The sequence below is a fragment of the Mytilus californianus genome, unplaced genomic scaffold (assembly GCF_021869535.1).
Source record: "Mytilus californianus isolate M0D057914Y unplaced genomic scaffold, xbMytCali1.0.p SCAF_14, whole genome shotgun sequence".
Classification (NCBI taxonomy): domain Eukaryota; kingdom Metazoa; phylum Mollusca; class Bivalvia; order Mytilida; family Mytilidae; genus Mytilus; species Mytilus californianus.
Window position 1 is genome coordinate 23,942,123 of NW_026262626.1, and position 18,152 is coordinate 23,960,274.

At 31.1% G+C, this 18,152-nt stretch overlaps 1 protein-coding gene across 2 annotated transcripts in view; it reads right to left on the reverse strand.

Annotated features, from left to right (window-relative positions):
* LOC127724446 (centrosomal protein of 85 kDa-like) overlaps positions 1-18,152 on the reverse strand; it is a 39,694-nt gene that overhangs the window by 20,997 nt on the left and 545 nt on the right. The window contains exons 1-4 of one of the 2 annotated variants that reach the window (XM_052231408.1): positions 11,773-12,015; positions 10,722-10,833; positions 6,231-6,272; positions 4,633-5,333 (exon numbers count right to left, since the gene is read on the reverse strand). In XM_052231408.1, coding sequence (XP_052087368.1) covers positions 4,633-5,333; positions 6,231-6,272; positions 10,722-10,833; positions 11,773-11,796 — 879 coding nt within the window. In that variant the 5' untranslated portion in view covers positions 11,797-12,015. Of the gene's footprint in view, positions 1-4,632; positions 5,334-6,230; positions 6,273-10,721; positions 10,834-11,772; positions 12,016-18,152 lie in introns of those variants that run through there. The other variant, XM_052231409.1, reaches the window with a different exon arrangement.

Below are 18,152 nucleotides of genomic sequence, written 5' to 3' on the forward strand. Positions count from 1 at the left end.
AGACATATTTTGACAGAATAATGAAATTCAAAACTGAAATTTCGAAAAATCGTAGAAAATTCAAAAATTTTACCAGAAACTTAAAAAAAGGGCAAAATGATAGAATAAGGTTTCAGCTTCATAATGATATCAACTGTTTTGTTTTGCACTTCGTAGTTGTCGAGCTTTTAGAAAAAAATCAAAACACAGTATTTTTTGTTTTGTAATCCGGACGAAACTCGCTCAAGTTTCAAGACCGAGGTCTATTTTAATGAGAATTTTCATAATACAATATTACAAACGTATGTTTGATGAGGCATTAAAATGATACCTAAGGCCTTACTTTTTTCATGGAATAAAAGTTTATTCTTGATTTTGGGTTTCTCTCTTCTTTATATCTTCTCAAGCAAGATGACCCCGTGAATTAAAAGACAGATCTATATGACAGGAAATGGACCTCCGTCATGATTCTTTATATTATTCATCATACTTCCGACTGAGACAGACATGGATTATAGCTCTGCGGGTGCTCTGCGGGTATCCCGATTGATCTCGAGCCGCGTTTCCGTTCCTTTTAAATATACAATTCCTTGATATCATTAATAAAATGATATTGTACTTTTAGAAAACCTATACTCATATTTGAGATGAAGAACAGCAATAAAAGCGCTGTTCCTTTGCTTATTGTGTGTTTTTTTGCTGTGCATGTACTGATTTTGAATCGTGAATGGATACCCAATATCCATTCTTTTTCTATTATAGTACAGTAATATGTGTATACACATTTTTTTCTTGTTTTAATTACCATGTATGAGGGTATGAATAGGTTACCATGAATGAGGGTATGAATGGTTTACCGTGAATGAGGGTATGCATGGGGTTTACAGATTAGAAAAAAAATGTGCCCAAAAAATATAGAAAACAGATTAAAGGTGTGATGAACTATAAAGAATAGAGGACAATTGGCAGCAACTAAAAGAGTAGAAAGAAATTAATCCAAAAATAATGAAAAGATATAGAAATGAAGACCTGACCCCCCCCCCCTTTCCACGACCACCATCATCCCCAATACATGACACCACCACCACCCACACATATCTAAACAAATCTTTAATTTTGGTTTCATGGTGCTCCCCCCCCCCCCCCCCAGACTTCAAGGTTCTGGATCCGCCCCTGAAATGGCACTCATACCACATCTTCCTATATCTAATTATTACATCTTCCTATATCTAATTATTCGTTTCCAAGTTTGACTGGGGTATAGAATATGTGGTATGTGTGTCAGTCAGACAACTTTCCAAGACATAGGTCTGTTTTTTGTTTATTGATATATGACAAGGTATATATTTTCATAAACAAAATATACGAAAAGGGTTTGGCACTAGATGTTTCCGTCACCCTACCAAGAAAAATGCCCCCTCCCCCTCGAGAAGTACGACATTAAATACGGAGCCTTGGCTCACACCGAAGGGCAAGCTACAAAGAGCTCAAAATGACCAGTGTAAAACAATACAAACGGGAAAACCAACGGCCTTATTTATATTCAAAACCACAAAAGATAAACACACCTATAAACTACACCAGGTAAGTAAGTAAGTAAATTTTATTTAGAGTCGGTCATGATATGTACAATACAACAAAGTAAACCAAAGTACAAAACAACAGGCTCTCAACTTATAGTCATCCCTTGGACATCTCATTTTTGATAGGAATTTCCGAAACCTGTTCCCACGTTGTGTGGTCCTTGTGGCAGGTATAAACATGCAGCAACTTAAAGTCTTTAAGTCAAAATGACTGTTGCAGAAAGAATGTAATGATCTTTGTGTGGTAGGAACATACCTATACAAATATTTTATATGAAATGTGGTGTTAGCAAATTGAACTCTATACATTCTGTGCACCATATGTATTTACGTATGCTATGTATATACTTATTATTTGGATTTAATAACCGAAAATTAAGAAGAGAGAAAAGAACAAACCTAGCAACTCTTTTCGCACCCTACTGCTTTCGTCCATCTGACACCCACTTCCCGATCCCTCATTCTCATGTTCCTGTACCCTGTCCACCCACTCGATAATTAATGCTGGTGGTCCTGCTTATTTTTTCGAATTTCTTCCTTCCGACCCCCCCCCCCCCCCCCCTTTCAATTAGTGTTAAAAATATGCTAATCATAAACTTCTTACGAAACAATTATCTCAAGTAAAACAATTAAAAGGTTGTCCCAGTAAAACTCTGATGTTCGTAACATTCTTATACTTTTCAAATTGACAGGCATGTGATTAAATTACTTATATACAACAAAAAATAGCATACATCTATTTGACTCTGACTTTAAAATAAAAAAAAAATAGATAATTTAAAATTAGATCGTAATTTTACCAGAAAGACATTTTATAAATTCTACTAGGGTTATCATATTATAACAATAATAAATATCACGTGCCTGTTAAGTGTGTTCATACCAAACAATATACATGTACCTGTAATCAAAAACATTTTATTAGTCCCTAATATTTATAACCTCGAACCAGGAACATGATACTGTTCCCAGCTGAAACATACTTATCGATTATAACGGCATCCTTTGTTGTAGAATGAATATAGGCTATTGACAATTGACAAAAAATAGAAATAAAACTCAGTTAAACACATTTGTCAATTTGAATCTTTAATTTGATTAAACCACTTCCATTCATAAATTTGTAGTTGTGTATTACAAAGTTACCACGTGTATTCATCTTGTCCATTGGTTGTATTTAAATAGATTTTTATTATTGACCAATGAAAAAATTCGATATTTAATTCATCAGGAAAGCCATGCCTAAAAGCGTTTCGTATTTGTATGTCGATCTTTCCCCTTAAGTCGAAACCTGCAACACTGATAAAAGCTTCCATGAAAAAATATTTATAACCATCTAACTCATAGATCTATATTATCTGATTCTGTCTTAATTTACAGGTAACTATATTTTCAAAAAACATCGTTTAAACGAGGGGAAATAAGATGGTTAGTTTTAAAAGATTCTGTAAACATTGTTTATGTATTCATCTCCTTACAACAATGTTTTTATAACCGTCGCTCACGCATCACTGGTTCTATTATTGACAACTCAATACACATCAGTTTTGTCGGACGAACAGGTAATTCCCGTCAAACTAGATAAATCATGTGCATTAATTTAACTCGAACATTTCAATACTATAGCTAACGTTAATAAATACACACGTTATCGTTCACGCGAGTTTAAAGGGACATCATTATCTAAGAGTATGAGAGGGATTACGGTAAACGTCTAAAAATACAGCAAACAGCTAAAGTTAAAGACGGACATCTAATTCCCTGTCAAACATCTAATTCTTTGTCAAACATCTATATTTAGAGATTACTGGTTATCTGTTAACCATAGTCCATATTTTTAGATGTATTCCCGCGTTCTAGATAATAAGCAGGCACATTAACCAAATGGCTTTCCCAGTGTTAACTCTACTGAATATACAGATTTTTTTTAGAGTAAATAACCCACAATCTTTAGTATTCACTGTGAGAATTCACCACTCAACAGTAATTATACCTCCCTGCTCATAGAAGGAAAGGTATTCTGGTTAATCTATCTGTCTGTCCTTTTTTCCATCAATCCATCCCATGAAATTGTCATTGCATTTTTTTAGGGAACTACAAATCAGACTTATCATGATCAGAGTTTCCTAAAATTTGGTTCAAGGTTCATGTAAACATGCTTAGCCATGTATACAATTGAGAATGCATATATACATGATATATACCATAACATTTCCTATAGTGCACTGGCACTATAATAACCTTTTGTATCCTATCTAAACCTTCTGAGTTACTGCTCTACTGTCCCTTAATTAGAAACTAATGTTTCCTACAATCTCAGCAGTAGAGTCAAGATTAAGCTGCAATCATTTAGCAACCCCCCCCCCCCCCCCTCTTTTTTTTTTTTTTAAAGTTTTCATATGCTCCTTCCTTCATGTTTTCTGAATGATAGATACATGTATAGATGAACATAACACAAAATTGTCATAAATATACCCAATAAGTAACTACATTTTTTATATATATATATGTAAAAAATGTTTTTATTGCTGGTCTTCATACTGAGAGTTGTGCGGAATCATGATAAATATTACATTTGTATTTTAAAATAACTACAAAATTAGAAAAATAAAATCTGGAACATCATCAATTTTCTGTAACTTGATCTAAAACTAGGTTTGATCATGTAGATTTATATTAACCAATAATTTAATGTAAACAAAACAAATTAATTTTGTGAATCGTGTTGTTCATTTCCTTCTGCAAATTTAGTGAATTTTTACTGAATTGCCCATACTAATATCAGTCATTCCCAAGGTCGTTTGGCAAAGGCCAGTAAAAATTGGTTAAGTCCAGTTTAGTGATATGCATAACCATGATTACTGGACCAATTGACCAGTAAAATTTTTAATTTTGTCCAAATCATATATGTGTAAAATCCATAAAAAAGAGTCTGGTCCAGTTAAGAAGAATGGTTTACTAGAGTGAACAAAATATCCAGTTGATTTCTCAAAGCCTTGGGAACCACTGTAATATTGGTATATTACATATAAAAATAATTGTTACATTAAAGTATGATTTTCGTACTAACCTGAGCTTCGGTGTTCCTGAATGCCATATGATTTTGATGTTGTTTTTGCCACTGACCAAGGCCAGCTGGCCCTGTTTTACCGTGATCTACATTATTTCTGTCTGCCCACCCAGAGTTATGGTTACTGTTTGTTATTTGAGTCTCACTAGATGGCACTGCAATATTTCCTCGATTTAACTTTTCATCGTTATATTTTGATGTGTCTCTTAAAATTCCAGCTCTATTATGTCTCACAGGGGTTTTAAAATCACTTGGCGGTAATTCAGACTTAGCGGTCTGACGCATAGGCGGTGATATCCAGGAATCATTTACAGTATTGGGTGTGTCTAAATTAAGTTCACTATCGTTTCCCCCTGACCCATCCAAAAAATTACTTTTTCCTGAACGCCCAAATAACTCGTCATCAAATTTTTTCAAGTCATACGAAGATGGCGTATAACCACTTGGTCGTAATGGGTCTTCCAAATTTACAGGGTTAACTGTCTCTTCTAACGGTCCTGTCGTGAATTCATTAAAGTCTCGATTCATGTAAGAATCATATCCAGGACTTCCAGATAATCCATATTTTGATGGCTGATATGTCTGATACATCCTTCTATCTGTATACGAAATGTCATTTGACCTTGACCCTGAGGTCAAGTGGGGTGAAGAATGAAGTCCATATCTGTCCGAAGTTCTATCCAATCTGTTGTCAGACCATCCTAAAATTGGAATAAAAATATTTTAAATATTAAGTAACTTCAAAATCGTAACATATTGAATTACTAATCTTGATTGTGAAATGGAAATTTAAGAACAAATGAAGGAAACAATATATATAAGTACTAGACTGGAACATTACATGTAAGGCATATCATATGTTCAACATTTTTTTTTAAATGCTAGTTTATCAGGTAACCATGGTAACAGACCATAAGCAGAAATGTCAATTAAGCCAGACACTTAGCAAATCCCTACCCATAAATGCACCAATGTTAAATAGCAGAAAAGCAGCAAACTTTAAAATAATGAAATTATGTTCTCATACAAGCTGAATGTGTACTTGGAATTGCATATTCCATAATCATCATCAATAGTAAAGCAATGATATTTAAATGGAACTGGTGATTATTTCCTGAGTAATAGATGTTCAGTTTTTACATGTTAAATGGCCAAAGAATATTCAAGGTTTATCCTTATACAAAAGTCTAGTTTACACAGGGTTTGGTTATGACAAGTGTCACTGACCTATGGATGGAAATTAACTTGACCAGCACAGGTAGCCCATATCCCAAAAATATGCTCTTGGCTTAGACCAATTCTCCTAAAATGTGTTCTTGGTTATTATAAAAAAAATTTTTAACAAGAAGATCAGCTAACTATTAGATTTTATTAAAAAACATTCAATTGGCTATCTGTTCATTTTCGTGATCTCTGAAAAATAAAGGATGGGCTACATAATCATGATAATGTGATCACACAATTGAGCCCCACTAGTAACTTATGTAGTAAACGTTACACCATAATATAATTTTGAAAGTTCTCATTATTACCATTATCATTATTATTATTATCATTATTTATCATTATTATTAAAAAATACCCATAATTCCACATACCTGAACTGGATGTAATCTGACTCTGTAGCATCTTCTGATAGTCTGTAAATACCAAATAAGATAAATAATAACTAATGTCATCGTTCAATGTAATCCACGACTTACTACGATAATTCTTTGGACAACATTTCTCACAATAAAAGGATGACTTCTGACCGTTCCTTCTATTCACATTGTACAATGGTCTGGTAGGTGACCCACTTAATTCCATATCAATAGAAATTATTATTTATAAATATTTTATGATTTAATATTCAGAATTAGAGAATGAAATTGACAACAATCATAGTTTGGCCTTGTCTCCATTGTTCAAACACAAGCGACTTATCAACTTTCATGACTACACAGATGTTCAATTGTTAATTAATGAGATTGCGCAATTTCTTTGTTTAAAAAATGTTGTAGCTCAATTCCATTGCACCAATCAAATTCAGACTAAAAATAGTGATTTTTGCAAATAAATTTCACAAAAATATGTCTACAACAAGGTCATGAATTTCAATTTCAAAAATTAATGGTCACTAAATTTGGAGATTAAAAATTTCAAACTTAAAACTGTAGATTATCTTTTAACTTTAATACCGCTAATAGGGGAAATATAATTTCAAATTTTAATCGTCTGAAACCTTCATTGTTTAATGACTTTCAGACTAAGTAAACTAGGTATAAGGAATAGAGTTAGATTAATCTTTCACGGCCACCGAAAATGCAAAAGTTAAATCATTCTAGAATTATAGTATATATTGTATACTATATGTACAGATTAATTTTATGCTGATACAATGGTTTGTGTGTGTGAGTGTGAGCACACGATTGTCGTTCATCAATTATTGTAGAATCTCAAATATTACAAAATGGGCAACATATTTTTTGGCAAGATTTGATTTATTTTCAAATGGTGCAAAAGAAAGAACGCTAAAATTAACAAAGATTAACCCATTTTACTGATTTTACATTTTCTCATTAAAGTTTAATTTCATCATCATAGAAATTAAATACACTTAAATGTGCACATCTTTAAACAAGACTATATATATGTCCATGCTAAGGACACTTCCATTTTTGACATTTTATGTTCTGTGAACCATGAGATTAGGGTCAATACCATAATTTGGCATATAATTTAAAAAGCTTACACCATAATGAACCTGGGTAAAAAGTTTCCAGTTGATAACTTCAGGGTTAACTATATATAACCAAAATCTTTAACTTGATATAGGCAGAGTTCTCCAAATATTATGTTCCCTTGTGGTCCTTGAAGAAAATTTGGTGGTCCTCACTATTATAAAATCTAGTGCAAAATAACAAAATTGTATCAGTCCTTTGCAAAATTTTGGTGGTCTATTATAACTTTTGGACCACCACTTTTCGAGAACTCTGGATATAGGTTGGACAGTCAAATAGAGTAACAGGCAGACAGACTTACAGACAAGAAAACATAATGCCCTCCTACTTATAGTCGACGGGGTATAATCAAAACAGTTTATTTGTTAAGAAATTTTCAATTATCTTGCAATCGATGTATATCATGCCCTTAACTGCTCTGCATATTTGGCTTTTCCGCCAAAAACAAAGAATTATTTGAATCTGGAATAATTTTGAATTCTGGAAAATTGATGAGAAATATATGATGAAAACTAACCCAACTAAATAGGGTTAGCCATGCACGCATGGCTAAGGTGGGTTAGTTAGTTCATACTGAAATGATAGTGAAAGTAAAATTAACCTTAGCCCTGCACGCATGGCTAACCCTATTTAGTTTTCATCATACATTTCTAATCAATTTTCCAGAATTCAAAATTATTCCAGATTCAAATAATTTCTTGTTCAAAGTGGTCACTTGCCCTCGAAATGCCAAACATGTATTAAGGTTCTAAGTTTAGACTTGTTTATTTATAGGATTTTAAGGTGTAATAAATTTATGAGTATTAGAAACATAATTTAGTAAAATGATTATACAACTTTTAGTAGTACTTGGGCTTAAATTTATCTGTACATAAATAAAATATGTGTAAACAAAACCCTTATACCACTAAATCTATTGAATACAAAATAGTTTATAAATCATTTAAAGAATTTAAATATCTAAACTCCATAATAGAAGATTACTCTAAAATGCTAAATATCGGAAAATAAATTTAAAACTGTCAAAGTTATGGGAAAAAAATATTTTTAACACATATTATGCAATGTTTTGGAGAATATTTCTAATACTATTATTATTATATTTTAGTCCATATTAATCATATTAAGTTTCAAAAGTCTATTGATATTCCCCAAGGAAGGAAATTAGCTAGTCCACTGCCCATATAATTAAATTTGGACTGAGCTTAGAGCTAAAAAATTTTGTTTAATGATAATCAAATTTTTTCGCTTTTCTGTATAGTCATGACAGAATTTGCAATGAAAAAAGAACTTGCTGGAGGGCTAAATTACACATTTATATATACATCTGACCAACATCTATGGTAAAACTAAAATCCATCTATTGTATAAGTAAAAATTACTATCATTCAAGTTACAACATTTATCAGAATAACTGCATCTTAAGAACTTTTCTGAATTAACCTACATCAGAAAAACACTACAGTATACATGTATAAAAATATGGAGATATGGTATGGTTGCCAGGAATGAGACAAACTATCCACCAGAGACCAAATGATGTGGGTGTGAGAAGCTATATGTCAAGAAACATAAGGGGAATTCAAATTTACAAATGGGAGCCAAGACCATCTTAGGTCAGCCTAAGTTATTATAAAATCTTACAAATTAGCAAAAATTTATTTACCGAGTAAGCCAAGAAAAATTACAAATATGTCAACATGAGCTCAAAAGTTTGTCAAATGCAGAAACATGTATGTGTACATTGTCTACAAACATGATATCACCTAGTATTATAAAATAGGAACCTAGTTTCATTTTAATTCCAATTCAATTTATCTACGAAAAACAATCCACTTGTGAATTACGACTACAGTCATGACAGTTGACTATCTTCTCTTTACATTCTAAACAAATTTTACACCTAGCGACCTACCTAATTCATTTGTACCCTTTAATGGTATCCCTGCGTTAAAATATAATGCATCTCTGTACAGAATTACTTCTGCGTAAAAATATACCATGTAAGATTAATATTCCGAAATTGACATCATGGTAAGCTGTTTACACCTACCATAAAAGAGGAGCCGAAATAATTGCACCCTGTGTAAAATGACCTAAAAATAACCCATCCACGGTATAATGTTACCACAAAGGGCTTTTTGTTGTGTAAAATAACAAATAGGAAGGATATAGTATTGAACATGTTGAATCTACCCGTCATATTCTAAACATGACTTTTTAAAATTTAAGACCTTAGATTGAATATAATGTAAGTTTTAATTTTTCCAAGGATATTTTATAAGAAAAATGTCAAATGGATATATGTTATTACTTGTATTCACAAAAAAATTGTATATGCATTAATAAATCTTTTAAAACTTTGAAATAATCCAATTATTCTACCATAAAGATTACTTTTCTTCAAAAATTGACAGTTTATTCAAAAAAGAAACAAAGGTCAATTTAAAGCCCTAGATTTACACTTAAAATATAAGAATTTTATCATAATAATTGATCTAAAAATCAATAAAAATATAACTTTATTAATATGATAAGAATCAGTCATGTTTTTAAAGATATGTTCTCAAGAGTCAAATATGGGGTATTGTCATCTCCTTAAATAAATGATTCTAATTAAATTATTGAAATTCATAAGAACACCACAGGGGGGTACTCTTTTGATATTAAGACTTTTTGATCTTTTGTATTTCCTTATAATGGAAAGGAAGAAATAAATCCATTTAGAAATGCATTATTATTTTAAGAATTACAACTGCTGTGTAATTTTCCAGTACATGTATATATATAGACGTTGTTCAAATATGCTCAAAACATAAACATCAAGTTTCCAATATTGTGAAGTATATATTCTCAAGGTTTTTCCAAGATGAATACCATGTGTATTAAATTCACAAAATAAACACATTCAAACTTTTTATGAATTGCTAAAAAAATGAAGCAAAATCACCTCTTTTGTTAAATAATACTTTTTAATCTTTTAAATTTTCCTTTAAGCATGCTGAATGGCAAGTAAGAAATAAATCTATTTAGAAATGCATTATTATTTTAAGAATTTAAACTGATGTGTAATTTTCAAGTACATGTATAAATATGGGCTAGTTCAAATATGCTCAAAACATAAAAATCAATGTTCCAATATTGTGAAAGAAAAATATTCTCAAGCTTTTTCCTCAATGAATGCCATGCACATTAAATTTACAGATAAACCAATTGAAACTTTATATAAATTGTTAAACTATGAACTTGAAGCAAAAATTACATGGACTAGTAAAACTTAATGGGAAAAACCAAATAAATTTTGAATTAAATGCATTTCATATATCAAATTTCACTCATAGCCATAAAAAACATATGTCAACATACCTGGTACATTGCTTTGAATGGTAAAACTTGGAGAATGTGGTCCTTTCCAAGACATATCTGAATCGCTATCACTCCCTGGGTCTAGGTATCTATCCCTTGGTCTGTAGTCCCACTGGAAATCATTCAAATAATAATCCATTATGAATATTTGTTATGATTTTTAATTATTATGAAAAAATTAATATTAATAATTTTTAACCACAAAACTAGCTATTGAATAAAACCATGTACACACATCATACACAAAGTGCCATATTGTTATGTGTTATAGAATCAACACACGACTCTGTTGTAAAAAAGTCAATATCTGTCGTAGAGCATGTTTAACAGTTTATTCTGATGTTCCTTTGTTGGCAGCCACATAAAATCCCAAAGGAGAAACTAGATATTGTATCATTACATCAAGACCATATTTATAAATCCATGTTGTTACTTTTTAAGCACAGCACATGAATACTGTTTAAATTTGTGTCATGAAATATGAAATTCCTGTACTAATTAAATTAGCCTATTGAATAAAGCTAATTAGTATGTTAATAAACAATCACTTTCCAAATATAAAAATCCTAGGTAAAATGTTAACAGCTAATTTTTACATTCACTTTCCATAAATAAACTTCTTGTGTAAAAAGCTTATTTTGATGTTGAAAACATTCACTTTCCAAATGTAAACATCCAATGAATACATGTATTTCTAATTTTCCCACTTCAAAATCTGTGAAAAACTTTCCGACATTCATTTGTCCAATTCAAATAATTGCATTACAAAAGAATAAAACAAATCTGTATACATATCGAACATATTGTCTACAAATATCAATTTCAAAAGATAACAAAAGCCAGAGGTATTGCATTTCGTGTCAACAATAGATAGCTAGCACTTTCAAATAACTTTCGTACAAACACGTTGAAAGTGACCTATTCAAAATTATATGGAAATTGACTTGGAACAAAGGACTAAACAAATAATAACTAATGAAAGACTATTTTATTTATCTTTTATCTACATACTTTACTTGCATAAGATAATTATAAGTGTTAAATTATATACCTTGTCAATTTCATTAAGGGCCATTATCCCAGATGGTGTTCACTTAATCCCTCTCGTACTTAACGGCCACTACCACAGAGTGGTATGCATAAAGAAACAACAACTAAAAATTCTCACAAGGGTAATTCCTCACTACCTGTTACTAATCCATACCCAGGATTAAATGTAATGTCCGGCAAAGGGGAAACTTTAAATAGATAAGTAAGGATTTCTGTCCTGATTATTTTCTTGGGTCATGCGGCAACATGCATAAATTTGATAGAACAAACAAGATCCATTACACTAAATTCAGAAGAGTCTACATCGATGGACGCAATTAAATTGTTACATATTGTTTAAATAAGGATTAAATTTAACAATCTTTTATATGAACACGAGATCAATTAGAGGGAAAAATATTTACATTCGGCATAATGTTTAAATACATCAAACAGAGCAGGTCTGATGTTTAATTATTGATCAAGTCACAAAAATGTTATCGCCAATTGTATTCCTTTTAGATATCTCCAATGAATTGCGACCAATCAATTTAGATATTTTGATATAAAGTAACTTACATTGTATTATTATACTGCTTAATATCAATGTTTAAATATCTAAATTATTTAAATTTACAACTTCAAAGCTATTTATATATATATTGTTTAGAAATCTATTATGATATTATGCCAATCTATAACCATGATATATAGCAGATAGAAAAATTGAAATCAACATGATTTTTTATCACTCAGCGTTAATAAGAAAAAGGATCAAAGACTTAAATTGCCAAGTTGCTCAAAGTATTTTTTAAACAATGGAGAATGGTCTACAATGAACATTAAATAACCATATATATGGGAATATATATAGAATGGGTATGAAAAATTATCAAAATTAAAAGTTTGTAAAAATGGAAAATAACGCCTCAAACAATTCCTTAATAGCAAGTGCCTAATTTCAATATGTATGCAATTATTTTGTGAAGTTTCAAAGTTCAAGGATTTTGCAATTTGTGTAACCCAGCCAAAAAGTGTACTTACACATTATGTTTGTACACAAATAATGTTGATATGTTTGGCTAAAGTGGGTTTCCAAATGAAATAAAATGTACCTAATATCTAGTATCACAGCAATTTGTATCTATATAAATGCAGTCTCCAAATGAAATAAAATGAACCTAGTGTCAAAGCAATTTATAACTAACTTGGTCTCCCAATGAAATAAAATGTACCTAGGGTCAAAGCAATTTATAACTAACTCGGTCTCCCAATGAAATAAAATGTACCTTAGCTTGTGTCAAAGCTATTTATAACTAACTCGGTCTCCCAATGAAATAAAATGTACCTTGTGTGTTGTGTCACAGCAATTTTTAACTAACACCTGTTTAGGAAAAGCTCGTTTCTTTATATTATAAGCAAGGGAAGAGAAATAACTAAATGTAGTAAAGGCTGCCTTAGGCTTTTCAAACATTAAATTTGTTTAACATTTAAGAAACAGGACTGATTCAGTCTATAGTAAAATGATGAATGAGCTTTAACGTCTATTGGTTGTTGTCGCATCACATATATCCCATAAATCATTTTATTCTTTATATTTCAGACGTCCAAATCATAATCAATCTAAAAGTTACCACAGGCTACCTCTTCTTGTAATGCAATGATTAAAGAAATGCATGCTGGGAAAAAGATAGGGCACTTGTTTTTAGTTTCATATTTTTTCTGTCAATACTCAATATACTTTTTACTCTTTTTATCCCACAAATACCAATTATTCCAAGTTGATGCAAAGAGAAAATAAGAATACAAGAGTGCACACGCTGAAATGTCTCGCCTTCTTTACTAAACATTGATATTATGTTGATAGTCCTAAATGAAAGCTTTACTACAACTATTACATAAACTCAACATGATCCAAGAAAATGAAGTCAAGGTCATATAAACCAAACAAGAAATACATGTACACCTTACAATAATTCAATACACTAAATATAGTTGACCTATTGCTTATAGTTTCTAAGAAACAGACTTAACTAAGAAAACTAAACATTGACCAATGAATCGTGAAAATGAGGTCAAGGTCAGATGAACCATGCCAGGCAGACATGAACAGCTTACAATCCTTCCATACAACAAATATAGCTGACCTATTGCTTATAGCTTAAGAAAAACAGACCGAAACACATAAACTTAACACTGTGCAATGAACCGTGAAAATGAGGTCAAGGACAAATAAAACCTGCAAGACTGACATGTACATCATAGAATATTTCCATACACCAAATATAGTTGACTTATTGCATATAGTATAAGAAAAAAGACCAAAACTCAAAAACTTAACTTTGACCACTGAACCATGAAAATGAGGTCAAAGTCGGATGACACCTGCCAGTTGGACATGTACACCTTACAATCATTCCATACACCAAATATAGAAGACCTATTGCATAAAGTATAAGAAAAACGGACCAAAACTTAACTATAACCACTGAACCAAAAAAATGAGGTCAAGGTCAGATGACACCTGCCAGCTGGACATGTACACCTCACAATCCTTCCATACACCAAATATACTAGACCTATTGCTTATAGTATCTGAGATATGGACTTGACCACCAAAACTTAACCTTGTTCACTGATCCATGAAATGAGGTCGAGGTCAAGTGAATACTGTCTGACGGGCATGAGGACCTTGCAAGGTACGCACATACCAAATATAGTTATCCTATTACTCATAATAAGAGAGAAGGTGGGAGACAAAAAATAGATGGGAGAGAAAAAAAATATTCTAAAAGTGGGAGGTGGGAGATTTGGGGGGGGGGGGGGAAGGGTACCCCCCTGTCCACCCCCTCCTGGCTGCGTGTTTAACTAGTTTTTTTGAGATGTCAGTCCCTCAATAATTGTTACGCTCAGAAGAAAAGTCACTTTATCTGACTGCCTGAAATTAAATACACATGTTTATCAAGATCACTATAATGGATGCAATAAATATTGAAATAAACTGAAGTAATCAATTGAAAAAGTACCGTTTGACAATTTTTTAGTTGTATGTTAGAAATAAATAGGGTAAAATATTATGTATATATACTAAAACATTTAAGTCACTCTTAGTTCTGGTATCAATTCAAATACAAAAATTGAAATTGTCAATGTTATATTAATCTATGGACTAAGACAAAGTCATCCGAGTTATTTCCCTTTCTATGTCTTATATATTCCAAATTATGATAAGAGATTTATATTGGATTTACAGATAATTTGTTCCCTCCTAAAAATGCATAAAATAATAGATACTGTACATAAAGCAAGCTTTAGTGAACCAATCCTAGCAAATACCCCCCCCCCCCCTTTTCTCCCCCTTTGTGAAATTTCTGGTGGTTGCAAAATATAGATTGTTTTATACCTTAATTCTTTTTTTAATTTCAATATATCTGAAATAGTTGTTAAATTTCTTCTGTACAAGTTTACTACTAAGGTTAACAGAAATGTAAATAACTTTAAGGACATCAGAGTTATTTCCCTTGTCTTTGCATTAAACACATATAAAATGTTTCACCTGACTAACTTAGAAGTATCAAAGCAAAACTAAATTCACAGATATTTCTAGTACTCTGAAAATTTCAATTATAGTACTCTGGAAATTTTAAGTATCTTGTTATATCTAAATTTTTCTGACTTAATTTTATTTTTATAACACACCTTTTTTTCAAAATTGCAATGAATTTAACAACAAATTTCTTGTCATACCAACATGACCAACTTACTGACTCGAAGCCCATTTGTCCAATTGTATTTAGAGTATATAAATAACCATTTGAAGAAGTGTTCTCCCCATAAATGTCAAATATCAATAGTAACATTCAGTCTGATGCATGGAGGCAATTTTAATTACATAAATCATGTTGCTGACATTAAGCATTAGAGCATTTTACAAAATGGATATCAAAACCTCACGAGGGAAGCCTGATGGTAAAAAGCCTAAAAATGGCCACTGCCTGAAACTTTCTGGGCCTTTCAGACAATTTGATTATATTTCTTAAATGGTACAGCAATCATCAACTTCAGACTCAAGTAATATGACAGAATGTGGAACAGTTTGTACAAGACCCCCCAAAGATGTATGTCTGTCTTCTGCGGCTCTGCCTCTCTACCTATCCTAAAACATTTTATGGACATAAATTGCTAAGCACTGTTTAGGTGCAGACATTTCAGTTAAGCACTGTCATGACTGTTAAAGTCCATAACATTTAGTCTAAAATATTTTTAAAATAATTAACCTTCCTACCATGCCCTGCCGACCCATCCACAAGTTCTATAATAAATGTGCAAAAATTTCTGAATTTACACTATTTATTTTTTTTGGCTCTAGATTAAATAAACTTGCATAATTAAAACGGGCTGATTAAAACTAATCCGTAAATCTAGCTTAAACCTCTGTTTTTAATTTTATAAGACCTTAGGTAATGTCTATGGAACAGATTATCCAAAATCAATTATATAATTAAAAGTTATCTGTAATCTTATTAAAACATCTATTTTAATGTCATTGATAAACATAATTACATGTAAGTCCTTATCATATCAAAATCAATTCAATTCAATTCAAATTGACTTTCTTAATCAGATAATGACAATACACCATTTAGCCAGGTCATTCATGTCATTTAGATAAATAAATTGTAACTCAATTTTCTGACAATAAATTACTGATCCTGTTTAGAAAATATCAAACTCTAGTATTTTTACAATTTACAATCCTCATTCCAATTAAAAACTAATTCATTATTGAACTTAAACTACATATGACAGGTACAAATGTAGCTTCCAAGGACAATCTATATTATATATAATTTTATATGTACATGTATGTAAATATAAACAATGTTTTGACATCAATTTGTTCATTATAATAAAACAAACAATATCTTTATTAAAAATGGTGAAATATTTAATTCATCTCTGAAATTATAAAACTATTAGGTATTAAGGGTTAAAATTAGAAACAAACATATAAAATATTTAAAATGTGGCAGAACATACATGTATGTCATGCATGTACCTACTTGCAAGTTGAGAGAAACTGACAAAGACGATGACAAGACAATTAAGTTCACAAAGGAAAACTAAAGTACAAGTAAACTTGTATATATAATAAGTATTTTTTTTAAAAGTTGAAAGTTACATGTAAGGGAGTAGAAATATTTGTTGTGAGCACTTGTAGTTGTACCAGGGCAAGCAAAACTGTCAATGTTATTGTCCTGCAGAAAAGATACATGTATAGGGGGAGGGTTGAGATCTCACAAAACATGTTTAACCCCGCCACATTTTTGAGCCTGTCCCAAGTCAGGAGCCTCTGGCCTTTGTTAGTCTTGTATGTTTTTTTTTTTATTTTAGTTCATTTGTATGCTCCGGGTGCTGGTTTTTTTCGCTTTGTTGAAGCCATTGGTGGCCTTGGCCTGTCTTCTGCTCTTTGGTCGGGTTGTTGTCTTTTTGACACATTCCCCATTTCCATTCTCAATTTAATGTAATTGACCAGAATTTCCAAATGAATCTTGAATGAAGTATTTTACTGTAAACTTGTATTCATGATTCTTAAAACCATTTTGTTATACATAAAATGGTGTAAATAAAACTTGTGATATTGGGAAATGTTTGTATGAATAAAACATATGCAGGGTATTAATCAATGAGATAGAAACAATTAAAAGAAATCTAGAGAGCAATTTCACAATGTTTTTTTTTTTTTCAAAACTAAATTACATGTATCATTGATGTATACGGGACTTAAAATATATATTGACTATACTCTTCTTTGCTTGTATTAACATGACTAAATTTGGAAGTTACATGTTACGAAGAGATGAAAACATGATGTTAAAACTATAATACAATGCAGTCCGGTAAATCCGCCCACATACATGTAAGGCTTTGATCGTATGTATTTCTGCTTAATTATACACAAATTGAATCAAATTTATTATAAATAGATTCACTGACAAATCATCTTTGAGTAGTTTATCTCATTTCCTAAAAAATATCTGAAATAAATTTTAAAATCAACAAAACATGTGGGTCATCCGTGTTTTTATCAGAAATATGTATTGAGCGCCAGTTTATCACAAATTTATGAAAGGAAAAGGTGATCTATTTATTAATAGATCACTTATAAAGAGATTCCAGATAATCCAAAAAAAGAAAGTTCAAGTCAGAAATAAGTTTTGTAAGCAATAATATGATTATTGTTAGCTTTAATAGGAAATATTTTCGTAATAAATGATTTTTCTTTAAAATTTGACAAGCAGTGATGATAAGTACAGTTCCTATGAATAAATAGCAGACGAAATATTCACGGAAGTGACAATTACCGAAGAAATGAAGTGGGCTAGCTGGTTTACCGGACAC